At 43.7% G+C, this 27,731-nt stretch overlaps 1 protein-coding gene across 10 annotated transcripts in view; it reads right to left on the bottom strand.

The window, feature by feature from the left end:
- The window catches only part of LOC138521950 (uncharacterized), an 872,547-nt gene that overhangs the window by 268,243 nt on the left and 576,573 nt on the right, over nucleotides 1-27,731 (bottom strand). For 9 of the 10 annotated variants that reach the window (XR_011283186.1, XR_011283187.1, XR_011283189.1 and 6 more), the window contains one exon: nucleotides 24,627-24,697. The exons of the other annotated variant lie outside the window; for it this stretch is intronic. Coding sequence is in view for 2 of the 9 variants with exons in the window: in XM_069635129.1 (XP_069491230.1) it covers nucleotides 24,627-24,697 (71 nt within the window). In the remaining 7 variants the exon portion in view is untranslated. The remainder of the gene's footprint in view (nucleotides 1-24,626; nucleotides 24,698-27,731) is intronic. 10 annotated transcript variants of the gene reach the window in all.

Below are 27,731 nucleotides of genomic sequence, written 5' to 3'. Positions count from 1 at the left end.
GTTTTATTTTATTTGGTATAACGTTGTTTTATTTGTGGCAAATGAAATTAACAAAGGGGGGAACGGGGCTAATATGAAAAAACCAGGGTCTAAACTAATATGGACTGGAGTAACGACCATTTTGAAGGACACTCATAACGTTGAATCGAATAGTATAAATACAACGTCACCCTATGAACAATTGCATGTAAACAAAACTGCTATTCCATTGTTGAGTAATACTATGGCCAAGGAAATAGAGTTTGGATGGAATGTAAATGACTATTACTATTGGTTGACTAACTCCAGAAACACAAGCATGCACACACGCACGACACCAGAAATCACTACTGAATACACACGTCACCATGAACAACATTGATGATGCATGGTCCAGAATATTCCCGCTGAAATATCAACGAGTTAGTACCCAATTAAAAAACAAAAGAAGGAGGCGAAAAAGGGGGGCGGGAAAAAACAGATATGATATTTATCACAATCTGGGGTTAGATGAAATAGAGGACCCCCGACACCCTGACCAATCAAATAAATGGTATTCAGACATGAGTGCCGCAGCAAAGCAAGCAAGTAATGAAAGTAGCTACGTGTGCTCACTTATTCCTCATGCAACTGGAACCCCAAAAATGTTAATTCCACAGAAAGTACCCTTGTCCGAGGCCCAATGTTTGATTCATCTGATGCTATCTAAAATAAAAAAGACATTTCAGGCACACACAGTCACCATGGAAAAATTGGAAAACGAACAAACATGCACCAGCAGATGACAAGGAGTAATCTGCCTCCAAGAGCCATTTTTCATCATAAAAGGGACAAGGTATGCAGACGACAAGTGGCATGATGAAACGATTAAATGCAAAGCTGAGGGGCTTCGAGGGCTGCCAGACGAAATGTACGAGTGGGCAAAAGAAACGTGCACCCCCATCTGGTCACAGCATATCACCAAGCTGACATGGGTCACACCCCTGGAGAGACCCATAAAGATTCAAAGGGAAATACCACACAAACTTTGCTTCCATGGAGAAGGGAAGGTGAATGTGGGAACCGCACAGCAGTGCAATAAGACTATAATAATACCAGATATGAAAAAAGGCACTGCTGCATTAATGGACATATACTGGGTCTGTGGCAAACGAGCTGCATCTCCCAGCATCCTGGAGGGGCACTTGTGCCCTAGCCACACTTCACTTAGCACTAATGGTGATACCAGAGAGCCACTTTCAGTTTACAGCAAGGCCTTCGGCTGACAGTTCGACAGCAGGCCAATCGGCTGACACATCGGCAGCAGGGCAATCGGCTGAACCATCGACAGTGCCCGATGAGACAATCACAGAGCCCCCAGCATACGAACTATTGTCAAAAGAAACATTGAGAACCAAGTTGTCACGCAGCAAAAGATCCAATTATATCTCGTCCAAATCATCAGAACTCCTTGCTGAAATCCCGCAGCAGTACAACCTTTTCTCACCAGCAGAGACATTTTTTGCATCATTTCTAGCACCAGGCGTTCAAGCAAGGACAAACGCGAAATGGCTGCAGATAACATGCTGGGAGCTCATTCAGCTGGCTAACGACACTGAAGAAGGATTCAACATCATAAAAATAGAGCTCCGTGCACTGCGCCTGATGACGATGCAAAACAGATATGTCTTAGATCTTATCACAGCGATGGACGGCGGTGTTTGCAAAAATATTGGGGGGGCGTGTTGCACGTTTGTACCAACCTCAGATGCTGATAACGGGACACTGTCACACGTGATAACAGCAGTACATAATTTAGGAGAAAGAATGAGAACAGAAGGTGGAGCAGACAACAACACGTGGTTCGACAATCTGTTCAGCTGGATACCATCATGGGTGAACATAGCAGCGAAGATACTCATTCCCATTGTTGTCTTTCTTCTCCTAATATTCTGTGTGTGCCAAATGGGACTAAGATGCTGTGAAAATAATATGCCTAATTCAGCGATGATGATGGTAACAGTGGGCCGACAGACAACGGTGGCTACCATGATAGATGCCCAAGTACAAACTGGAGAATACATCACACCGCAATATAGAATGACTGCCATCTATAGGCAGTATGGGGACGTGGTCGATAGTCTACATCACACTACCATTAAAGAACCAAAGAACTTGCTGTGGTATAACAAGGTTTGGATAGATTTAGATGGGGATGGTGGGATATACTTAATGGTCACCCCAGAAGAATATGCAAGAAGAGGTAACAGCTTAAGAAGTGTGTGCAAAGCATGGATGCCAATAAAGGGTACACCTGCTTGGGATGAGGCTGTGGCTGAAGCTGAGCGCTACCGAAGGGAGAACGGAAAGAACGAGATAAGTAGTTTGTTACTTTAGATGTAACGAAAGGGGGGAATGTATGGGAGCGAGGGGCCCCCAGGCCCCCTCGCGTCGTACGCTCCTCAGTACAAAGCTTGGACCATGTGCCTCCGGTAGGGGGATTGCCCCTCGCCCTTATGTAAAGTTAACCACGGTTGACCGCTACATAGATGGGACTACTGAGCAGGACATGGGGCATCCATCTTTTGTGCCCCCTTTCGACTCCATCTTGGGTAAACAGGCCTCACTGCGATAGTACAGCAATGCTCAGCTCCCCTTCCACTGCAGCAGCCAAGGACAGAGACACACAACAAAGGCGCGCAGGCAGCTGGCTGGCCTCCACCCTTGCACTCCCCCTGCGAAGGAAAGCCCTGCGCTCCCATTCTCACGCAGAAGCTGGAGAAAGTTGCAACAGCTAATATGATACAGTTTTCTTCCTCTGAGATCACTGCTAGCATGAGAACCAGCATGTGAACCAGGAGGAGCTAAGCACTTTCTGCTCGATTCGTCCTCATAAACGTGTAAGCCACCCACCCCCATTTAGAACAATTTACTGCCCTCCTGACCCTGCGCTCCCAGTAAGGTATTTCTTTCAAGTGCCAGACCCTCACCTGTGCTGCAAAACCCACCCAACACACCCACTACTAACCATAAGCATTTTTACTACAATATATGTTTTTACTTATACTAATAGGTTTGAAACTTAGGAGAGATGTGAAACACAGCTTGATTCTTTTTACATGCACAATAAAGGTCAAGGTCTCCAATTAAAGCCACGAATGGCCCAATTGTACTGACGATAATCATTGTGTGTGACTTATGTAGAAATGTGAACAGTAGCATAAAATGTTTTAGATAATTTGTTATTTAGTGTTTTTCAAATGCAACATATTAGCTTAGGTAGTGACCACAGTGACCGTACCCTGACCTGCGTGGAGCACAAGATATTTGACGTCCGTCATCTCGTCAGCCACTCAGCCAACCAGAAGGAAGAGATGCCACCCACACCTACAGCACCACACCACCTGGCCAATCGGGTCCATTTAGCATTTTCTGTTAGAGTTACTTTAATTGATATATATACAAGTATGATGTAAATGGGTGGAGGTTTTTTTTGGGGTTATTTCCTAGCTGGAGAAATAAACCATCCTTTGAACACTTGAAGCCGGGTTTCAGTGCCTCCTTCCCCGACAGGGGTGGTTATTTTATTTTCTCTCACACATAGGAAGCCGGGGAAAGACACCTACAATAGCTTCCAGGGACTGAACTACCTCTTTGAGCAGGGCATAGTAGTGGGTGCAAAAGAGAAATACTCTGTTGAATCTTCAAAAAATGTAAAGTTTAAGGACAGCAGAAACATGAAATGTATAAACTGAAGAAAATAGAAGACAAAAACGAATACTGTTGTGGTCTATTAAAGAACTGTTAAGCTTTACCAATGATAATGTCACAATATTATTAATTATATGTGTTAAATCCTCCTCAACACGTGTTGAGGTTTGCAGATTGATAATTTGATAATTAAAGATGGAGAAATGATAATCTGGGAATCAAAGATTGATAACATTTGAAGATTGAGAAATGATAAGTAGAGAAGATTGTTAACCTGAAGATATAGAATCTTCTAAGGATTGATGACTGGTCACTTAATAGGATTGCAAATTAATCTGAACATTGAGAATTGTTAATCTAGTGATTGAAAATGTGTCATATAAAAGGATTAAGAATCTAAGAATTCAGAAAATAGCAATATAAATTAGGATTTTCAACAACTTGCAGCATTGAAGCATATCATTGATTTTTATAGGTTATTGGACCTAAAATCAGGAAACTTTCAAGGACTTGATGTTAAATTAAAAACCTGATCATAATAATACATCTTTTTTCTTTTTCATTTATATAGAGAAGTTGTTTTTTTAAATATATTTTATGAATGAACACCGAACAAATGTATATTTGTAATTAAAAGCACAATACCATCCACAATAAAAGATGATCTTTACCTCTTTGAGCAGGTTTGCACCGTTAAAGTTCCCTTGATCTGCTGTGCACTTCAAGTTCCTGCAAATTATAATAGAGTCGAAAGACAAGGCCATTTATAGACACTTGGGATCTTCTAGATCTTAGCTTACAATGCTGAAGCAAAATTGTGGGCCAGGTCTGCCGACAGGATGAGGGAGGTACTGCTTGTGTTGGGGTGCTTAATTTTGTGCTGTTGAAATCCTATTTTGGAAAGTAATTTCTTCTTTCTCTTAGTGGCTGCAAGGCAACACCTAATGAGAATTTAAGAATTGTACACCTCAATTATCTTGTGGGTTCTTTGACAGACCCCAGGGTAATTAAAGTTTCCTAACTTCCCTACTCATCAGGTCCAGCTCTAGACTGAACTGTTTGATTTCCTTTTGTTTGCATTTTAAGTATTTTAGTTCTAATGGGAGCTACATAAACAAAGTGGACCCTAACTGCCTTCGACACTGGACTATGGCCCTCCACATCCTCACCACCCATATGTGGTTTAACAACTCTTACCTCCCACACAGATGTAAGCTTAAGATGAGAGCCCAATGATGTCCTGCAACTTGAAGAGTCAAGCAATGACGCTGCACGTCTATTTTCAACCTCTGCATGAAGTTTGTGTGAGAACTTCTTCACCTCGACATCAAAATCAACCATAAAGTAGATGCCTAAAAGTAGTATCAACAACACCGATCCTTTAAAATTTTGTTTTGCCATTATCGGTCCCGAATGTCGAGCACCTGACCTGAACCTATTGTGAGAAACCTGAGGGTGTTCTTACATCTTTCCCCCTTGGATCCTCTGTGCAGATGGCCAGGGAAAAGTGTGAGAAACCTGCAGGTAGGTGTCTCCCTGGCTAGTTCCCGGGGATCTGGGATCTGCCATCCCGATGGCCAGGACACAGCTATCGCTATTGGATCCAGTTCCTGGGAGGGTACTAGTGAGGGAGGATCACCTGGATGAGGGGTCCTTTGGGAGTAGGATTGGGACACCGATGGGTGAGACGTGGTATCCCCCTCCTTTTGATACCTTTTCCATATCCTACCACATAGGATATTCCAAAACACTACACCCCCAGCCCTTTCCCGACACAAACACCTTTGCACAACAAGGAAGACAACAGACTAACACCAGAGCCATTTATCTGACATGTCCCGATACAAGGGTCAGGCAAAGTCAGGCAATTGACCAGAATCACACACACCTGACGGCCCTTTCCTTTCCCCACAAGGATAAAAGGTGGAGCACAAAAGCACACGGAGAGCAAGGCAGACCGCACAACGCAAGAGCTAACTCAGCACGGCAGTAAAAGAGCAGGCAAAAGATGGCGCATACTGAGGGGTTGACAAGGAGAGAAGTAACCTTGCCCTTTCCAATCAAGGCCTGTGAAACCTGCGCAGATGGAAACAGAAGACAGCAAACAATAGCAAGCGTGTGTTGCAGCAGATGTCTTTGGTACAAGAGACACCCCTCTGCCGATAACCAAGCCGGGGAAGGATGCTGCTCTCAATGGCACCAGCCTGACTCTGAGTTTAAAGAAAGGCAAGCGGTTCATCACAGCCAGTGAGTCGAGGGGAGAATCGATAAGAAACCGAACTGTGTTGAATGACAAGTACCAATGGCTAATTTGAACTTTGAAAGACTTAAAGATACAATTGAGCAAAGAGGGGAAAAACCAGCAACAGCGGAGATCGGCACCACGCAAGTTCTTAAGCAGGAAACTCTGGGTGATTACCCAATGGTATAAACTACTGTAACCAGAAGCCCTTGGGAACAGGCGAAAAGAGATCAAAGTGGTCATACAGGGGTCTTGTAAAATCCTCTGTACCGTCGAAAGTTTTTGACCAACAGATATTTGTAAAGATAAGGGAAATTAATCCTGCTTGGTGAAATGAAGACATGAACTGTGTCTGGTAAAGGGTTGGCGAGAGTGAACCCGGCGGAGGGATGCTAACAAGAAAGGGCAAAGCCTAAAGTCCCTACAAACAGTGTGTTTACAGGAGTGCACCTGGTAGAGGGTTGTCCACAGTGAACTGATTGGGAAAAGTAAGAAGAGCCATAGTGAACCCGGAAGAGGGACGCAGACAATCGGGAATGAAGCCTGAAGTACAGTTTAAAAAGACTTTTAGACTTGTGAATGTAACAAGTATTGGAAGACCAGGGGAAGTGAATTGTCCCCCTTGTCAAGTGGGTCCGAGCCCGGTCGGGGGAGTTCCAGGAGCGAAAAGCTATCACCCAAAGTTCATTGAGAAAGGAACAATTGATTGGTTGAATACTATACTTGAGGGGTCGGAGCATAGAAGAGGGGGACCCAGGGGTGAAGCCACCACCCAACGTGAACTGTAGAAAATAAGTTATTGGTTGTGTTTGTTTGTTGGAAACACCAGGCCTCGAAGGCAAGAGACTTTTTTTTAATGCGAAGAGACTTTACCATTGAAGAACCTGATAGCTGGAACTGAACTGTCGGCTCGTGCTGAGAAAGCTTGAGCGTGTGCTTTACCTGCCAGAACAGAGCTGTCAGCTCATGCTAAGAAAGCCTGGGCGTGTGCTGTGCTCCAAGGTCCCACTTTGTCCCGTTCTGAAAACGTGGGCAAGGGACACCCCTGGCAATCACATCCTGACTTCTGATTTGAAAACACTTCTTTCTTTATTGAAACCCTTTCCCACACTCTATAATTAGTTGTAAGGAATTGGCAATAGGTTTCTCCTAGTATAGGCCCTTTTATTTTAACAACTCCAGTAGGACGGCCTTATTTTGCATTTGATGGTCGATGCTTGCTCCCATCTTAGATTTAGGTTAGGTGTTTTTCCACACTGCACTAATTGCTCAATAAACACCCTTGAAGTGTGGTCACTTGTGTCTGTCTTTACTGTTGCCACCATGAGTTCCTTACAAAGGCCATCACTTTTTGATCCTGACTCTGGGGGTGAAGAAGCGAGGGAGGAACACCTGAGTGGAGGGCTCTTGGGTAGAGGGGAGGAAATGTCCTCAGGTGAGAAGCAGTATTATCCCTTTTCACTCCATGATAGAACCCTAGTCCCAGAGGCTTTTGTGCGATATTGTTAACCCATTCCCTTTGATCAAAACAACATCAGGAGAAAAGACAGACATCGAGAACCTAGAAAGAGGGTGAGAAGAAGTGGGATGCCCTTGGGAGGGATACGGTATCCCCCCCCGTTTTCTAATAATGAACAAGCCAACCCATCCCCAGTCTTTATGGGGTATTACAAACCAACTCCTCTGAATTATTCACACATGACCACAAAAAGTACTCAGACGAGGAAGAGACAACCGAGAGCAGTGAAGACTAGTTGCTTTCACCACTTAGGTACTGGGTGTCAGGTTATATTTCCCTGGTTTTGGAGAGTGCGCTGTGTGTGTGAATGGTTTACTTATGTGGTTGATTTGGCCTTAACTTTTCTAGACAGAGTGTTGAGAAATTCCCTAGTCAAGATGGAGGTTCTCAGCAAGCATCCTAATTGGCCAGGGGTGATAGAAAGGCAGACAATGAACATTCTTTCATTGTCATCAGCCCAGCAGAGAGATCCTGTGTCAAGAGCTCCATTAAATAGGCCAGATAGGACTTTGTCTTTGTTTGGCAGACAGCGTTGGACATCAGGAGGTTCAGGACCGGGTCAGGAGAAAGAAGAAAGCATCCAGAGTTCATTCAAGGAAAAGAAGCCAAGCGGAGTTTCCAGTTTATTTATTATATTAGAATAGGTTGTGTGACTTGAAAGTTAATTCATTCATCTTCCCATTAATGTGTGGAGGAAGCGCTCTCTGTACATAGTTGTTAGTAATGACTTAAGTGAACTGGTATTGTCAGCAGAAGACCTGTGAGCACTGAACTCCGTTGCTAAGCAACTAACGCGCTTGCGGCCTAAGTTCTATTATGCGTTGGTAAGCGCTTGCTACCTGAGCACTATTATGTACTTTCTGAGGGTACAGAGATATTCCGTTTGTTTCGTGCTGGCGGCCGCCAATTTACTTTATTCTCCGAGAGCCCTCATCTTAATGTGGTGAGGTTCGGCTCTGTTAGATGTGCCATGTGCCAGAAACTAGATTCTATCATTATCTGCGCATGTGTTAATGACAGGGATTACCCGATTGCGCTCGTGATATCAGGCAAGCGTCTTTTCACGTTCATTCTGCTCCGGGTTAGATGTCCTTCCTTCTCGTTTCGGGTGCGCGTTGAAAAGGGACAGTGCGATTTGGGCGCGGCTGCTATACTAACACAGAAACTCAGGGCACACATGCGTACGGACTAACTTTGGACATGGACCTATGACGCATGCACGGAGGCTGCGTTTTGGCGTACTGGCTCACTGATATTATGCGCAAGCATGAAGCGCCTCAAAAGGAGCCAGTAAAGGAGTGCATCAAGGAAAAAGTCTTGGGCACAAGAGTTTTTGAGCAAAAGAAAACTAGAACTTCTAAAAACCTTAAAGAAAGGACAAATCCTTTTTCCCAAGGAGCTTTGAGGGAGAAGAGGTGTTCTACTTGGAAAAGACCAGAATATAGACTTTTTGCAGTTCCTTAAGGTGTCGTTTTTGATATTCAAGAAAAAGGCAGCTGAAAGCATCTAGTTGAGTACCAGTCAAACATGTAAATACTTCCTCTGGGCAATCAGTAGAGGAGAGCCAGGTATGGTTTTTGATCTAACATGTCATGGATGCAGAGAAGTTTAGAAGGTAATTTATAAGTTTTAGTTACAAAGGAATGTCATTTCTTTTCTTCCAATCTGCAGGTTCGAGAGGCCAAAAAAAAATCGAGATCTGATTCTATTGTTATCTTATCCCATTTCCACTTTCCCTTGGAGGTGTACCCTGCTTAGCTGTTCTTCATCAGTTCAGTGGGTTACATTTTAGAGGGACTGTCAGGGTTCAGCAGTTTCCGCGGACATCCTACCTGATCTCAGCCTGACAGTATGAAAGGCCTGCCAGAAAATATAAGTTCGCCCAAGCTGTCATGAACCCCGAGGAGGCATCCATGGAGGCGTTAGGCTCCTTGATCAAGGAGTTACCGGTGGAGTTAAGGGTTGCCCATAAGGAAAACATCAATTTGAGTAGAAGGGTGGATGAGATGAGTGAAAAGGTCACCCAGATTCAGGGGCCGGGGGTTAGGAGAGAGGATGGAGTTTTGGTGGGAACAGGGTCTCCCCCAGAGTTGGACGAGGAGGGTGAGGAGCGAACCAACAGAGGTGTGGGGGCAGAGGGAGGCGTTAGAGCCTTAGTGATGCCCGTTCCTTTGGCAGCACCGGAACGTTACCATGGGGACTCTAAGAAGTTTCAGGTATTCCTGACACAATGCGAGTTGCACTTTCTCAGTCAGCGTGAAATATTTCCTACTGATGCTTCTAGAGTTACATTTATGATGTCGTATTTATCTGGAGAGGCTTCAACTTGGGCCAGGTTGCTGGTGAGTCTGAGAAATGCAGCCTTGAGGAATTTTCCCCTTTTCTTGGAGGAGTTTCGAAAAATGTTCGATAGAGGCAGGTCTCTCTGGAGGTTGATGGTGAACTCTTAGATTTACGTCAGGGAAATAGAGAGTTGGTTATCTGCATTACTCAGTTTAGATCTTTGGTTTTGGAGAGTAAATGGCCAGAGCAAAATAGATTTTCACTTTTCTATAGGGGTCTGAGAGAGGAACTGAAGGATGCCCTGTCAGGTATTGTAGAGCGTCCTTCATCTTCTGATGCTTTGAATGACCTGGTTATCCAACTTGATTTTTGTCTGAGTGAGAGAAGAGCTAAGCGTCGCTCGTAGCAGTCAGGGATGATTGCCATTGAGGGGGGATTGGTCTAAGTTTGTCGTTGTTAATAGAGAGGTTAAGGTTAAAGGAAATGATCAGCAGTCCAGGGCAAGGGGTCCTCTAACAAAGGAAGAGAAGACAAGAATGCAGGAAAATAATTTGTGTTATACTGCGGCAGGAGTGGCAATTATTTGGGAAACTATCCATTTACTTAAAGAGGTTTCCTTCATCTACAGGCAAAGTACAGCAGATTGCAAACAAGATACAAGCAGCAGTTCCACATATCATGATGAACATATCCTTGATTTTGGAAGCATAATTTCAGGGAGCGGGTCCAGGTGTGATTGACTTCGGGGCTACAGATAACTTTATGGATTGGGGTTAGCTACGATTTTAGGGATTCCTGTAGTTTGGAAGGAGGTGGTGGAACAGGTCAGGGCAGTGGATGGAAAATCCCTTTCTTCAGGTCCTAACACCCATGAGACATGTATATTGGCAATGGAATTAACAGGAGGTCATAGAGAGGAGATTTCTTTTGAATTAATGGATGCCTCGCTCTTGAAAATTATTTAAGGAATGCCATGGCTTACCCTGCATAATCCCCGGATAGATTGGAATGGTCGAATAGTGGAATTGCAATCTAATTTTTGTCACGAGCATTGCTTCACAGAATTAGCTCAATCAAGAGATCAGAAACAGGTGGGTTCTGTGTCTTTTTTTGGCAGCTTTTCAGTTTTTTAATAACAAAGTGCTAAGGGAGTTTTCAGAAACTCAGAGAGAACCTCTGTATGATAAGTTAGACAAGAGTCAATTCCATACCAAGTCAGTGCAGTTCTTGGGGTTCATTTTCTCTCCAAAGGGGTTGGAAATTAATCTTGTAAGGTGCAAGCAGTTGGTGACTGGCCCTCACCGACAAAGGTTAAGGAGATTCAGAGTTTCCTCGGTTTTGCTAACTTCTATAGGAGATTCACTGAAGGGTTTTCTCATTTAATTACTCCTATTACTAAACTCTTGAAAAAAGGAGTTAATTTTGTGTGATGGTCATCGGGCCCAGAACGCAAACATTAAAGGGCCACATACACTGGGGGCCCGGATGGACACAGTCCTGGTGTCTTTGGCGCCAGGCTCATGAATAACTGTAAGCAAGAACATTTATTTAGGATAAGAGTGCTTTATTAAAGACACAGAACATCATTTTGGGTGCAAAGTGCATTTAACATGGGAACTTCCATTCACTGAAGCAGTCCTACATGTACTCTTGGGTGTGGCTGCTGCTATTGGGTTGTCTTGCACGTGCTGACTCTCTAGGAGTGGCAGGGTGTGGCAGGCAAGCCTAGTGGGTGTACCCACAATTGCGGCTATTTAAGCTGCTCCGATCCCCAAGGCAGATGCTTCTTTTTTTTTTATTTATTATTTAAAGTTCATTAGCCACAATTTGACTTTTAAAACATTTCACAGACAAACTATTACATAAGCAGTAAAAACAAACCTTTACAGTTTTTAAGTACACATATCTCTTAATAAAAGAAAAATAAGGAAACAAAAAAAAGAATCTAACAACCAAATTTTTTACAAAAAGGAATTCAAGTTGTTATTAGCTTCCATTCCTTTAAAACTCTACCCACTCCAATTGATAAAGCCATCTCATTGCCCGATGATAACCTCGCCCAGAAATCATCAGAATTTAAATGACTCATTATGAACAAATCTGCCAAAGGAACTAGCCCTGACACTCCAAGTCCCCGGGCACTTAGAAAGTAAATGCTTAGTGGTCTGAACTTCCATAGTTAAGCATCTATCACAAATTGGAGCAGTACCCCCTTCTTTATCCCTTATAGCAAGTAATTCCAGGGTAGGGAGTAGATTTAAACGAAATCTCAAGAAAGCAGATCTAAACCAAAAACTAGGGGACTTCTTAAGATATGCCGGAAGGAACGATAAACGCTCATCTAAGAGTGTGAGGGAAGCTTATCTTTTAGTACCCCGCATCTCCTCTATCGTATGAATCCAAACAGCCAGTTTCAATTTTTTCTTCACTATTAAAGGGTTCTGTAGGAGGGACTCAACATCAGAATCACAACGGGACAATAATTCCAAACATATTGATTCTAACCTACATAAAAAACGTTATTGCCATGTACCCGCTCTACATCAGAATCTTCGAAAAGTGAATTCTTAGGGGGATCAAGAATTGACCTAAAAAGAGTAAGACACTTCCAGGCTAGCCATGATCTGAGTGAGGACAGACCAAACTCATATCGTAGGGAGACGATCGGAACACAATCAGGGAGCCCCAAGGTGCGTTTCCAAATCTTTGATTCGAGAACATCCCAGTCTAAGTCAAAGGCTAGAGAATTGTAGTCCATGCCATATAGAATAATGGGAACTACCTTCCCGATATAGAATCTTATAAGGGGAATGATGGTAAATCTGCCAAACTTAGAATGGATTTTTTTCATCTGGGATCCCAACTTGATCAATTTTAAATCCATAGAAGCCATCAGATTAAACCTAGATGGGAAGGATCTTAATTCTGCTCCCAAATAGGTTAATTCAGAGACAACCTCTACCAGAGAGTGGTCTAACTTCCAACTCAAATTCTTCACTATTTTATTAGGCCTCCTGAATACAAGAATCTTAGATTTTGAGGGATTTATTCTTAATTTATTAATCCTGGCATAAGATTCTAAAGCACTTAGCAGGCGCTGCAGCCCCACTTGAGAGTAGTCCAACACTACTATATCATCGGCATAAGCTAGCCAATTAATTTTGGCATTACCGATGGAGGGAGATATCAACCCAATGTTCTGTAGCCAATCAGCTAGGTCCGCCATAAAAAGGATGAAAAGCAAGGGAGCCAATAAACAACCTTGGCGGACCCCTCTAGTTATCCTGATTTGGTCAGAGAGGAAACCGGACCTACCCAGTCTAACCCACATAGGATTGTTAGAATGCAACTCTATTAAAATAGAGAGTAAGCCAGCGGGTATATCCCAGGCCACTAATTTTCCCCATAAAAGATTTCTATCAACCATATCAAAGGCCTGTGATAAGTCAATTCATGCTCCAAACAGAGGAGGGCCTCCCTTAGTGAAGGACTTCGCAGCTTAGCAGCTCAAGACTAACCCATTCAGTGACATCGACAGACCCTTTCTAAATCCAGATTGCTGCTTCGGAATAATTCCCTTTGTTTTTGCCCAGAGTTCCAACTCCCCTAGAACAATACCCGAAAAGATTTTACTATCGGCGTCTAAGAGAGAGATGGGGCGATGAGAAGCCAATAGCCTATCTCCCTTCTTATAAATAGGAATGACTATTGAGAGTCTCCACGAATCAAGGATTCTCCTCCGGGCGATAATATTATCAGAAAGGGCTTTAAGGACCTTCGCCCATGTTTCTGGATCCGATTTAAAGATCGAGTTACTTAAGCCATTCGGTCCAGAAGCTCTGGATGCTGAACATTTTTAATTAACAGTTCTATAACTGGAACATTAAACTCAAGCACCCAACTTTGGATTACGTCAGCAACCGAGCATAATGAGGCATCAGAACCATACACCTTCGAGAAATGTTCAATCCACACCCCCTCTTGAATAATAGAATCTTGTTTCTGATGTTGAGTGGCCTCGTTCATATTGACTAGAGACCAGAAATTTCGGGAATTCTTAAGAGACAGGACATATAACATTCTCTCAGCATCTTGCTGTAATATCAGATGATGATGTGCACGAATCCAATTCCTGTAGTTATTTTTCAGCGTTACCAACCCCTCCCCATAGGCCTTCTCACACAAGCCCGCTCTCCTTAGGAACGTTATCAATTCCTTTTTACGATTTATAATTTGAACATTAAAAGAGTGTTTATGTAACTTGTGAGTTTTCTGCGCGTGGGGCTCCACTACTGCCTGTACAGACAGAAAATTCAGGAAAACACTAGGAATACAGAAGTCAGACAAACACTGATTGGATAAATCGCTCGTCCTAAGGCGAAGCTCACTATTTAATAGCTGACCTCCTTTTTGAAATGTTCTAATGGCATTGCCTGAGTTATTAACAAGGAGCTCTTGATCATAACTAAAAGTTACTGGAGCATAATCATACGATACGGTCAACTTCAGCATAGCATGGTCATCAGGATTCCCTTCTCCAACTATCAAACTGTTACAATTTTCAAAAATATTGCTAGAGACAAAGAAATAATCTATCGTGGAGAATGAAATACCTCTGTGCCAAGTTGGGGAATTAGGAATATCCCCCCTTATATTTCCATTCAACATCGATAGATTCCAATCCTGCATAAACCTTAACCATATTTTTCCATTCGTAGACTTCTGCTTACACTTGCCTGATCTGAGATCCACTGTAGAGATACATTAAGAGTTAAAGTCCCCGGCAATAAGAATTTCATCCCCCGGGTAACGGATAGAGCAATCCAGTAAACCCTCTGAGAGAGCACACAGAAACTCACTAAGTAGAGAAACGCCTGAGTTCCAGTAAAGGTTTACCACAATCTAGCTCAAACGTTCGTTTGAGTTTCTCAAAGATACTCTCACCATGAGGATCCCCTGAATACTATTTGAGAGAATTACCGAGGATTTAAACATCTCGTTACTAGAGGCCACCAGCAAACCCCCCATTGGTCTACCCATCCCAGGAGCCAAGGCCAACTGTTGAAAAATTGTGAATCCATCAAGGCCTACTAGACCAGTTAGCCAAGTTTCTTGAAAAAGAATTAGATCGAAAGTTTTAAAAATTTCCGATCTCCTGGGCTCCTCAGAAAAGGATGTGTAGCCTCTAGTATTCCATGATAGCACATTAACTTGAGGCGACCCTAAAGCTTCGAATGGGTCATCCCCATCTTAAGAAAAACTTGGGCGATCATTTCAGATAACATATCCCACATATTCGTTGAGGCAGTTGGGGAGAAATCCTTACTGGTTGCCCCCCATCAGTGATCTTGATTGGTTGTCCGGCGGGACTCAGAGACAGTAGTTATCGGGCAAGTATGAGAGATCTTCAGGCCCCTCTGCTCCCATGCCACCGCCTCACCCATAATTAGATTCAAACCAAGACTTGATTTCAGTTCTATTGCCACTATATTAGTGTCAGTATCGTATGGGAAGCTCACTGCTTCAATGTCATTTGAAGAAAAATACTTCAGAGCTGGGATTGACTTCAATTCCGTTATTATTGCCGAACGATTTAATGGAGAGTCAACACATGAAGATGCAATTTTTCTTGATAAAAAAACTGTCCGATCTGGGTTCTGTTTGTATAGTTCATCAGGCAACTGAGATGCTAGGATAGAATTACCATTCTCCGTCAAAGAACCTAAACCAGATGAGGCATCTATTCCTGCAGCCAGAGGTGCACCATCATACAAAGGGCAAGCCAATCCAGCAGACGGACACTTGATTACCGCAGCAGTATTAGCTTGCAAGTTTTCACAGCTAAAGGATCCCCCCCTTGGCTCCATGATCTATCACCAACCTCGCTGATTTTTTCAGGAAGATAGGAGAAATTTTAACCAGAGGGTTAGACGGCAGCTTTTTTTGTTTAGCCATTAAAAAGATTGGAGCAATTGTTTTTAGAGCAATTTTTTTTGATTGGTCCACATAGTCAGTTTGACTTCCCACTGTGGATTTACCACCAGGCAATATCGTTTCATCCACAGGATGTGCTTTTTTGGGATTTTAATTTGGGATTTTTCTTCCCTTTTTTGGAGGAAGGAGACTTAGCCACAATCTTTACGGATTTTTCAGGGGTTTCTAGGTCAACATTTGATTTTCGTGGATGCTGATTAGATCCTGAGTTGATCTGTTTTTTCTTTCCTTTCCCCTTTTTGATTACAGGGGTGATGGCTTCGCTGGCTGATAGCCTCCTATTTTTACTCTTTTTTTTTTTGGACTTCCCATTTAATTTCTTCTTCCTAGGGACTGCTACATCCGAATCCGAAGAGGAAATATCTATTGGAGAACCCTCAAGTGGTACCCCCACTTGAGGATCACTATCCGCCAGGGCAGCCAATCTCATGAACTCCTCCATCACAGATATCGAGAGGGGAGTATCATCAAGCGTGGTCACCTCATGAGGAAGAATGGGGGGACCTAAAGGGCCTTCCTGTGATTGATTATCCGAGAGATCAGCTTTTTCTAATAAGATCAGGGACATCTTTTTTAAATCCCCACATAAATCAGTCAAAAGGGCCATTTTACATGATTGATCCTTTACTTCTTTATGGAGCTCAGTCAGAAACCCTCCCAGTGATTCACTGACTGCTGATTTTAAGGCTATCATGGCAATTTCAATTAGTTCCAAGTCCTTATTCATCTCCATTAGTATACCCGTATGCTGGTAGACCTCAGTTTTCAAGTTTTCAAAGACTTTAACCAGAGAGGATAGAACAAAGTTTAGAGCTGTTATGGTGGGTGGCACAAGATCTTCGGTAGAATTCTGAACAGACGCAACTGGTCCCTCTGGTTCAGGTAGAGAAATAGGCAACTCCTGAGGGATCTCCCGAGAACTTACTTCAACCGATGTTAAAGGCCTTCCCCTATCAGGAGTTGAGACTACGGCTTCTAACTCCAACATGTCCTCATCTCTTGGCTCAATGGAGACCTCCGGCTGTTGAATCGCAGAGTTCTCTAAATGGACTACGCCGATCCTAGGGACTAACAAATGAGGCATAATATTAGTCAGGGAAGGGTCATCCAAGGAACCCAGTTGATTTAGAATCACGTTCTTCATGGTAGAGGTCCTCAAGGTGAAATCAATATCACGTTGGAATCGCGTACAAGTAGGTTGACTTAAAGGCGCTGGCAAGTCCTCCATATGTGTTACAGAGTATGGCAGAGCCGAGCCTGCTGGAACCTGATCATCTGATGGGTATACACCTGGAGGAAGGAAAATACCACCACCCGTTTTATAGGGTTTGAAAAAGGATTCCCTCGCTCTTGCCTTCTCTTTATGTGGTGCCTTCTTCCCCATATCCACCGGAGTAGAGTGTAATGGTCTCTGAGCTTCTGAGGGAATAGCCGCACTACGAAGGTCATACATGACCCCCTATTCGAATCAAAGCAAAAGTTTTGCTAAAGGAAGTGCTTCTTCAAAAATTAGGTCAGGCACCCCCAAGGGACAGGAAGAGGGGGCAGAGGAGCAATACAGACAGGCAGATTGCAGACTCAAAAGCCGTTAGTTATCTATCCGCTACCACCCTCGACTCCTGATAACACCTGGTCAAACCCTTAGTCACTTATTATAGCCACAAAGGTATTGATGACCACACTTGACAAAGCAATTTAGAATAGAGTGTAATAGAGTGTAGTTGGGTTGGTAAGTAAGGGTGGATCAGGTAGGGATATGTAAGGAAGTGGGGTGGGGGCACTTCATTTATGGAAGCCCTTTTCACCCTATCTCTGCCTTTATCAGATACAAAAGGCCGACACCAAGTTCCTCAAGTAAGCCCCCACACCTCCCCACCTTTGCCTTGACCCTTTACCTTTTGTTTATTACCCGTTATCCGTTATGAGTTGGCACCAAGGCACCAGGGAGTTGGCAGTTTTCTACAGACCTACTGCCTACCCCACCAACCCCCCGCAGCACAACTCACTCTGAGCGGGTAGGACGGGTAGGGCGGATCTAGCGGGTCCCGCGGGAAACAGCTCAGCACAGGAGAGGCTGATAGACAAAGAGAGAGAGCAGCGAGGGCAATCCCCGGGCCACGCCACGCAATCCAACACTCGGCGCCCGTTTCTGCACTTGCCACTCGCCACTCACCACTCGCCACTCGGCAGCCACCAACCGTCAGTCGGCACTCGGTAAACAGCCGACCGACCTCAGCTCCTCAGCTGCTCAGCTCCTGCTCAGTCCAAATCGCAAAGCCGCGCCTCTACCGTAGAGGAAAGGACCGTAGGACATGAGACGTCAACCCGTCAAGCCGTCAAGCTGCACTGAAAATGCTTAGCTCAACCGCTTAGCCGATCAGCCGCTTCCGACAGCATGCACCTTCCACGTAACGCTCACCGCCGCCTCGGATCAGACTTACCTTTGGAAATCCTGCTTCCTGCCATCATACTTAGCACCTGGGGAAATCTGCTCTCACCTGTGCACGTCTTTGTTGATCCTGGCATTCATCTTCTCCCAAGGGAAAGAGATAAGAAACATTGAGAGACACTTACTACCAACCAGGAGAAGCATAGTCGCAGCTGGACTGGACTATTACTTACCGGAGATCAGTTGAGGAACTAGGTCCCATCGACAAGCACCGCTACCAGAAGTATCAGGACAGAGAGCTTATCATCAATAAATAACAGGTGAGCTTTATGAGCCAGTAAATGCTCACAGAAACCTCATCTTGGGGAGAAGAGTTTGAGAGGTACAATAGTCACAGATCAGCGCACTCACCTTCTCTCATATCCACTCAGGAGCAGTGTCACCAATTGCCGCTGATCACAGCTTATCTGCAGAGGGAGAGGCCTGACGGGGGTGATGTAATTCCTGGGAGGGCTGCAACCGTGCCCCAACGCCTCCGCAGAGACCAGGTGAGCGTAACGTTTTGCATGGAATGCCGAAGCACAGGAGGCTTTTCAAGGGTTAAAGAAAAGGTTAATCTCAGGGCCAATTCTAATCCATCATGATCCCTCTAAACATTTTTTTGTGGAAGCAGATGCTTCGAATTTGGCAATGGGGGCGGTGCTCTCTCAAAGGCATGAAGCAACAGGTCAGTTACATCCAGTGGCTTTTCATTCTAAAAGCTTTTTCTTCGGCTGAGGAAAACTATACGATTTCTGATTGTGAGCTTTTAGCTATTAAGTTTGCATTTGAAGAATGGCAGCATTTTTTAAAAGGAGCGAGGCATCAGTGACCGTGTAGACAGATCATCGAAATTTGTTATTTTTAAAATCTGCTAAGACTTTAACTCCACTGCAACTCAGGTGGTCATTGTTCTTTGCTGGCTACGACTTTGTAGTGACTTTCAAGCCTGGCAAACTAAATGGGAAAGCAGATGCATTGCCCCGTCAATTTCTGGGGAGTGAGGTCAAGACAGCTAGTGAACCTTTACCTTTGATAGTTCCGGAACACTTTATTTCTGCAGGAATATAGAAGGGTGGTGGAGTCGGGGAGGAGATTTGCAAATCAATGTCCTTATTACAGATGGAAGATTGGGCTCGCCAGGATCCAGCTCGTAATATAAGAGGAGGTTTACCTTATTTCAATGATAAACTCTATTTGCCCACTCTGGAATTACGTTAGAAGGTGTTGAGAAATTGTTATGATTCCGTATTGACTGGTCACCCTGGTTTACGGAAGACGCTTGAGTTGGTGAGAATAAATTTCTGGTGAGAGAAGATCAGACGGGATACCATGAATTTCTTGAGGACCTGTGCTGTATGTGTGCAAGAAAAGAATCTGGTGGGGAAGCTGCCTGGGTTGTTGGAGCCGTTGCCCATTCCACTGCGTCCCTGGCACAATATCTCCTTGGATTTTGTTACGGATCTTCCATGGGATAAAGGATGTTCATCAATTTTAGTGGTGGTTGATCTTCAGTCTAAGGAGGCGCATTTTAATCCAGTTGAGGGAGAGGTTATCGCGGATTGTCTGCCACATAATTTCTTGCAAGGAGTAGTCAGGCTGCATAGTCTTTCCAGCCAGGTTATCTCTGATAGAGGGTCTCAATTTGTTTCTAAGTTTTGGAGAGCTTACTGCAAGAGATTGAGAGTGGAGGTGAGTTTAACATCAGGTTATCATCCCGAGACTAATGGGCAGGTGGAAAGAGTTAACCAAGAGCTGTAAAAATATCTTAGATGTTATCTTCAAGCGGGGGAGGAATGGGTTGATTTAGTCTGGATAGCGGAATTTGCTTATAACAACTGTTGTAAGGATGCCACTTCAATGTCTCCTTTTTATTTGGGGCAGGGTTTTCATCCTCGTTTTCTAAGTTTTGAGATATCTCAGGAGTCAGAGAGTCCAGTGGTGGAGGATCGTTTGCAAGTAATGAGTCATAATTTGGAAAGAGCAAAAAGGGTGCTGTTGCAGAGTAAGCAAAGGTATAAGAAGTTTGCAGATCGAAAGAGAAAGTCAAGTCCAGAGTATAAAGTAGGAGATTTGGTTTGGCTTTCAACTAAGCACTTAAGGATCAAGGGGAGGAATACATTGAGCCCTCGTTTTGTGGGTCCTTTTGAGGTGGAGGGTGTGATCAATCCAGTGGCAGTGCGTCTGAAATGACCTGACCATCTGAAGGTTTTAATCCAACCTTTCATATTCGTCTTCTGAAAACAGTTAATCAGGGTACTAGGTTGTTGGCACCTCCTCCTCCTGTTGTGTTGGAAGATTTATCTGAAGAATGTACTGTGAGGAGAATTTTGGCCTCTAGAAGGGTTAGAGGAAGGCTTCAATATCTCATAGATTGTGAAGGATTTGGATCGGAGGAACGTACATGGGAGAATGCGTCTGATGTGCATGCTCCACAGCTTGTGGCTAAATTTCATAGGAAGTACCCTTGCAAGGTTAGCCCTGGGACAGGGTGGTAAGGGGTTAGGGGGGCTGTCAGGTTCCGATTCCATGGTTTTGGAGAGTGCGCTGTGTGTGCGAATGGTTTGCTTATGTGGTTGATTTGGCCTTAACTTTTCTATACAGAGTGTTGAGAACTTCCCTAGTCAAGATGGAGGTTTTCAGCAAGCATTCTAATTGGCAAGGGGTGATATAAAGGTAGACAATGAACATTCTAAACTGCCTTTCATTGTCAGCAGCCCAGCAGAGGTCCTGTGTCAAGAGCTCCAGTGCAATAGGCCAGAGAGGACTTTGTCAGGGTTTGGCAGACTTCGTTGGACATCAGGAGGTTCAGGAACGGGTCAGGAGAACGAAGAAATCATCCAGAGCTCATTCAAGAAAAAGAAGCTAAGTGGAGTTTCCAGTTTATTTATTATATTAGAATAGGTCGTATGACTTGAATGTTAATTCATTCATCTTCCCATTAATGTGTGGAAGAAGCGTTCTCTGTACATAGTTGTTAGTAATGAGTTAAGTGAACTGGTATTGTCAGTAGAAGACCTGTGAGCGTTGAACGGTAATCTGTGATCAGCACAGTGCCACGCTCTGTTGCTAAGCAACTAACACGCTTGCGGCCTGAGCTCTATTATGCACTCTCCGAGGATACAGAGATATTCTGTTTGTTTTGTGCTGGCGGCTGCCGATTTTCTTTATTCTCTGAGAGCCCTCATCTTAATGAGGTGAGGTGAGGCTCCGTTAGATATGCAACGCGCAAGAAAACTAGATTCTATCATTAGCTGCTCAAGTGTTAAAGACAGCGGCTACCCGATCGCGCTCATGAGATCAGGCAAGCGTCTTGTCACATCCATTCTGCTCCAGGATAGATGTCTTTCCTTCTTGTTTCTGGTGCGTGTTGAAAAGGGACAGTGTGATTGCGGCGCGGCTGCTATACTAACACAGAAATTCGGGGCACTCATGTGTATAGACTAACTTTGGACATGGACCTACGAAGCATGCACGGAGGCTGCGTTTTCGCCTACTAACTCACTGACATTGTATGCAAGCGCAGAGTGCCTCAAGAGTAGCCAATAAAGGAGTTCGAGGAAAAAAGTCTTGGGCACCAGAGTTTTTAAGCAAAAGAAAACTAGAACTTCTAAAAACCTTAAAGGAAGGACAAACCCCCCCCCCCCCAAGGAGCTTTATGGGAGAAGAGGTGTTATACTTGGAAAAGACCATAGGATAAACTTTCTACAGGTCCTTACAGGGTAGTTTTTGCTACTCAAGAAAAAGGCAGCTGAAAGCATCTAGTTGAGTACCAGTCAAACATGTAAATACCTCCTCTCGGCAATCAGTAGAGGAGAGCTGGGTATGTTTTAGTTACAAAGGAATGTCATTTCTTTTCCTTCAATCTGCAGGTTCTAGAGGCCAAATAAATCGAGATCTGATTCTTGTGTTATTTTATCCCATTTCCCCTTTCCCTTGGAGGTGTACCCTGCTTAGCTGTTTCTCATCAGTTCAGTGGGTTACATTTTAGAGGGATTGTCAGGGTTCAGCAGCTTCCGCAGACATCCTACCTGATCTCAGCCTGACACTGGCACAAAGAAAAGGCTTACTGAGAGCAGTAGAGCTCAGGCATGTCCCTTTAATGAAGGTCAGACTGGGCTAATTGTGAACTCAAACCTGCAGCCTGTTATAGGTGTATAAAAAGCCCCACCAAATGAGTGTAAAAAAGGGAATGGTGACATGAGCAGTGGCAGTGAATTTGCAGCAGCACAAAGGCCAAGAAAATCAGCAAGGCGCTGTCTGTGTGCAACACGCTTATGGTTCAGGGAAGAGGGGCCCAGGAGCAGGGCCTCCGTGGAACCGAAGGAAGTGCTGGAAGGCTACCCCTTTTTCTATTGCTCAAGGATCTCGTTCTCCTGGAGCCAGAAGCCGACCTAGGAGTGCCTTAGGGGCAAGGAGGTAGAGCCCTGAAGCAAAGACGAGAAGACCGGAGAATCTGCGTTGCAGAAACTCTCATCAAAGCAACCAGTGAGTTTCTAGACAAACAGAAACCCGGTATGCGAGTGCTTGATGCTGTGCATAAGGATACTTTGTTACAGGGTGGTCACGTGGATTGAAAGGCATGCTGTTGAAGGTCTCCGATTAGAATCCTTATGAACCAGTGAATATTAAAGACTTGTTAACTCCTGAAAGCCAAATTAATACTTTGTTACGGAATGGTCACATGAAAATGAAAGCATGTTGTCGAAGGTCTCCAAACGCTGAGAACATTTAAAGGCAATGAGAATTATAATACTTAACTTACTGAACGAGGATAACAAAGTTGCTTACATTAAAACCTTTACACGTTACGGAGGTGCCGAATGGCAGAGAATATTCAAATCATAAATCTGCACCATTTTGAATACCGCATTGAAGGAAAACCTTTTACTTATGAACAAACCAAGAGAAGGGAAACTTTCTCAATATAATAAAATACATCGGATGATAATTGCTAAAGTAAAGGAAACTTTACATTGTAAGCCACTTTCAAATGTTTTTTCTACAGAACAATTGTATATAACTACAAAGAGGCCAAAGAATAATCTACTACAAATTGAGTGCAAATGCCAGCAAACCCAATGTGTATTATTTCTCGAAGTGAAGGGACCTTTGGAGAAATTAACTTTAACAAGGTGAACTTAAATGATCTATCAATTTCAACCAAAAACTTTTGTGATACAAAGACCAGCAATATACGAAGGGCCCCACTGTGGCACAGAACATTAAAGAAATTGGGAAACACCCTCATATAAATAAGGATAAAAAAGAGAATAAGGGGTTCTAGATATTGAACACTCCTGTGCTGCGCGCTGTGTATATGTTTTGCTGTTTACAATTGGTCACTGCAAAGTCACAAGATTTAGTCCTGTCGCAGCTGGATGGTGACAACATCCTAATCACACAGGACCCTGCCTTCACAGTGGCACCCCACACTGCCGTCTGCCTGAACACAGGGCCATAAGGCTTTACACCACTTCAACCCACCCTTAAGAAACTGCACTTGTTACACCAACATGCCTGCATCATCTTTAAATCAGCATGACTCGAAGGTACCTTAATTTCTGGATGAAATATTCACCATTTCAGGAGGTCAATGCACCACTAGACGCAACAAGGTTGCCATGCTAGAATGCAAATAGAAGAAAGGTAAAACAAGAAAAGCACCCTTTTTAGGATATGCACTAGGAATCTGAAATAAATGATCTCCATCATTCAGGCTGGCTTCCTCTATCTGGCACTTCAGGAGGGAACTGAAGACTGCTATACAAAGCCCACCTTGACGGACACTACAGATTCACTGACAGATCTCCTTTTTCTCCGGTACAATCCTATCACTCCTCTTTCGTATATACTGTGCTCCACTACTAATCAACTAGGCTCATGCTATAGACTTCACATATATTTATACGTTTCTTGTATAGACAATGACATGTCACTACAACATGCACAGTCTAACACTTTGGTACCTAAGATTTGTATAAGACCTTACAAAAGAAAAAAGAACCTCAGGGCACCAGTTGAATGCATGGCAAAAACCTTGCCACAAGAAAACCACAATAGGAGAATAGGAAATGTGCAGTCAGGGACAGCATTGTCAGTTGTATGGTTGAAAGTATGGGACTCCCTACCATGCACCCTCTGAGGCAAAACATACCTCCAAAGATTCTCAAAGCATCTATATCATTGTACGTTTGTAGGCAACTAGCACTAGATAAACCAACACAATTCAGAAAAATAAAAGAAAAAACCCACAACTACACAAAGTAGGCAAGCATAGAGGCCTGCTTATCCACGTGTGCAAACAAAACACCTGCAAGTTCACATTTCCCTGGGCCTGTGGAAAGAAGTGCTAATATACTGCAGGCATTTCCTCCCATTAAGAACACAAGGGGAGCAACCTTCAAAGTGGGAGGTCACCTATTCAAAGAAACAGAGAAGGAACAATTTTACATTCTTCTAAAAATGAAAAGTAAAGGGTATGCACTCACTTCTCCAACCAGCAAGCTTGAGTGGATGTCTCTGGAAGCAACCCCTGTTGTTAGTCACCTTCTGGCAACACCTAAAAGACAGCAGAACAGTGGATTTCACTCAGGAGAACGGGAAGGAATAAACAATGTTTTTTACTGGCACACATGTCTATACTCACAATGTATATCTCCCAAATGTTTTGGTGTAAAGATGAACAAGTTACTTATCCATGGTAACGTTCTTTCGACTGGATGTTCCTCTCATGTATTCCTCATCTTATGATATTTCCATATCCTGCTTCAGCTGTCTCGAAATGTTTGCCAGTAGAGGGCGCTGCGCATCGACTCGATGACCCTCGCAGGCCTCCGTCTCAATGTCATCAATGGTATAAAGCGCACGCAGCGACCGTTGGCTTCAGTTCAGTTTTTAACGTGTATAGGCTATCCTACACCCAACAGTTACTACTCCTGAAAGAGCCAAGGCTGCAATCACATGGAAAATTCTACTGCAGGGCAGGTTGGGAGGGGCGATGAGGAATACGTGGAGGAACATCCAGTCAAAAGAAAGTTACTATGGGTAAGTAACTTGTTCTTCAAAGGGATTGTGTCCTCTCACGTATTCCGCATCTTATGATAGACCCCTAAAGCAGCCAGAAGTTTCAGACTCAAGATAATTTAGGAGTTATTTTATTTATTTTTTACATTTATAAAGCGCACAAGGCGGCCCTTTGGCATTGTGGCGCTGTTACAATTTAGTGCATACTTAGTTGCAGTGGAAACAACAATGGGCAGATAGACAACAATAGTAACAGTGGTGAGGTGACCCGTCATAAGGTGATACTTTAGTTGCAATGGAACAGCAATGGGCAGATAGAAACATAGAAGAAGGCAAAAGCAATAGTAAAAGTGAACATACATAAAGTGATAACATAGAATTTGGCTTGCTCATTCCAAGGTTACAAGGGGAACGCAAAACAAGAAATGGATGTTCCCAAAATGGGGAACTCCCGTCCCCTGCACACTGTCTAAAATCTGTCAAAACAGACCAATAATTTATAAGCATATGGTGTCTGGTATCCACAACACCGTATGTAATTAATAATTTTCAAATGTATTATATACTGTTCATTCAAAATCACTGACAATATTTTCATAAGTATTAATAAACCAAAACATTTATGATTAACACAAGAGCTTCAAGTTAATTCATCAATTGTTGGCCCAACCCGTTTCGAGTATTCACTCTTCATCAGGGGCAAATTTGACAATTTCAAAGTTTCTACAAAAGCAAAACAAATTAGGGAAGGAAATATTAATGGATGATCTTATTATACTAAATCAAATCTACTATGCAACAACAATTTGTGTGTAACATCAATCCAAACATTATATATGATCAAGCCATGCATGATAAATACATGATATGGACAACAATTATTCAGTGCTTCAACATTGTCATCATCCTACTGATGTATATTTAACAATCCAGTCTGTCCAAAAAACTAAGGGCTACTTGTTTGAACTAAACCCTAAAGGTAAGTGTGTGATTCAAAAAAAGTATAAAAGATAAAAAGGAAAGAGAAAATTCAGCTGACCTTGTGTTTAGGATGTACTTTTCAAGATGTATGGTATCAGGCAGCAAATATGGGAGGGGCTATCTCCCAAGGAATACAGGATACTTAGAATATAGCAATAGGTGGTTTTAAAAGGCTAAATAGGCAAAATTACCAGAAGTATTATATGTTAAAAAGGTAGTTGCTGACCTTGTTAGGTGTACGTGCCACATGATGACACTCCAGCCACCACAGTGGTTTCCAAACGAAATGTGTGTCAAGTCTTTACTCTATTTCAATTAGTGTTCTCTGACTCCACAACAGCAAACTGTATGGGCGGGAAGAGAGAGTATACAAGAAAATAAATAAAATCTACTAAGTCTTGTGGTGTAATGGACCGGGTCTATAGCAACCCAGAATCTAAATCGGATCCAAGACTTACTTGTTACACGAAAAAGCTATTCGCTGGTCGAGTCATATTCTTGGGTGGGGCTGGTGGCTGAGAACCAGTGTTCCTTTTGGAGCCAAAAGGCTCTCGGGATGCTTGGAGCGACGGCCGGTAGGTCAGTTTAGTAGGACCAGGTGTTGCTCCTGCTAGGACATGTGGGGAGTGAATGCTTAGCAGTTTATTTCTGATGGGAGTAGGTCTGGGACGGTTGTCATACTGAGGGGGTTTTGTGTGACTCCGGAGTCTGGCTAATCTGCTAGTTAGTATAACTTGGTGGAGGGGGGCGGGGTGGGGAATGGTTGTGGGCGAGGAGGATGGAACGGCTCTGATGGTAAGGCCGCTTCCTGTGACATCATTCCTTGTGCAGCAGAGCTTTGCGCGAGGCAGTGTGTCTAAGTGGCTGCTGTGATGGGGTGGCGGGGTGACACCCAGTACAGAGTATGCTATAGCAACTGTGCTTAAAGGCCTATAACAGTACTTGGAACTCGTGATATAACATGTCAAGGATACATATAGTACAAAACATGCGAAAATCAAGGCTGACTGTTAGATGACTTACACCGTGTACAAAGGCCCGGTATGGCTGAAATTTAACAATACAGAGTAGTACATGTTGTAATTCTCCATACAAAACACAGTGGGCCTCATTACGAGTGTGCCGGTCCGGTAACAACAGCGACGGTGTTCTACCGGCACCGCTGTTACCAGACTGGCGCACTCAGAGGTGTGCAGGCGGGTGCCGTCCCGCCCTCTATGTCTGACCTGACGGTGCTACCTTCCTCCCCATTCCCATTGAGTCCTTTGTGACTCAAATGGGAATGGGGAGTCATTTTTTCCGGCGCCTGGCTATGGGGATTTACCGGGACCGCCGGGGCTGTAATGCCCCAGTAATTCCCCATTGCCAGGCAGCGAAAAAAAAACAACTACAGCGACGGCATGGCTACCGCCAGGGTTGTAATGAGGCCCAGTGTATTTAAACTTTCAGGATAAATAGTAATAACAATGCAGAGCTTAATATGCAAGATTAGTTAGTACTTACAGTGCACCGTGTAGAGCTCGACAATGGCTTGGAATCATGGATCCGACCAGAAGAGACTTCACGACAACAGAAATTGCACACCATGT

This window comes from Ambystoma mexicanum, chromosome 13, assembly GCF_040938575.1.
Source record: "Ambystoma mexicanum isolate Mex_15411 chromosome 13, UKY_AmexF1_1, whole genome shotgun sequence".
Taxonomy (NCBI): domain Eukaryota; kingdom Metazoa; phylum Chordata; class Amphibia; order Caudata; family Ambystomatidae; genus Ambystoma; species Ambystoma mexicanum.
This window is presented reverse-complemented; position numbering and strand designations above follow the sequence as displayed.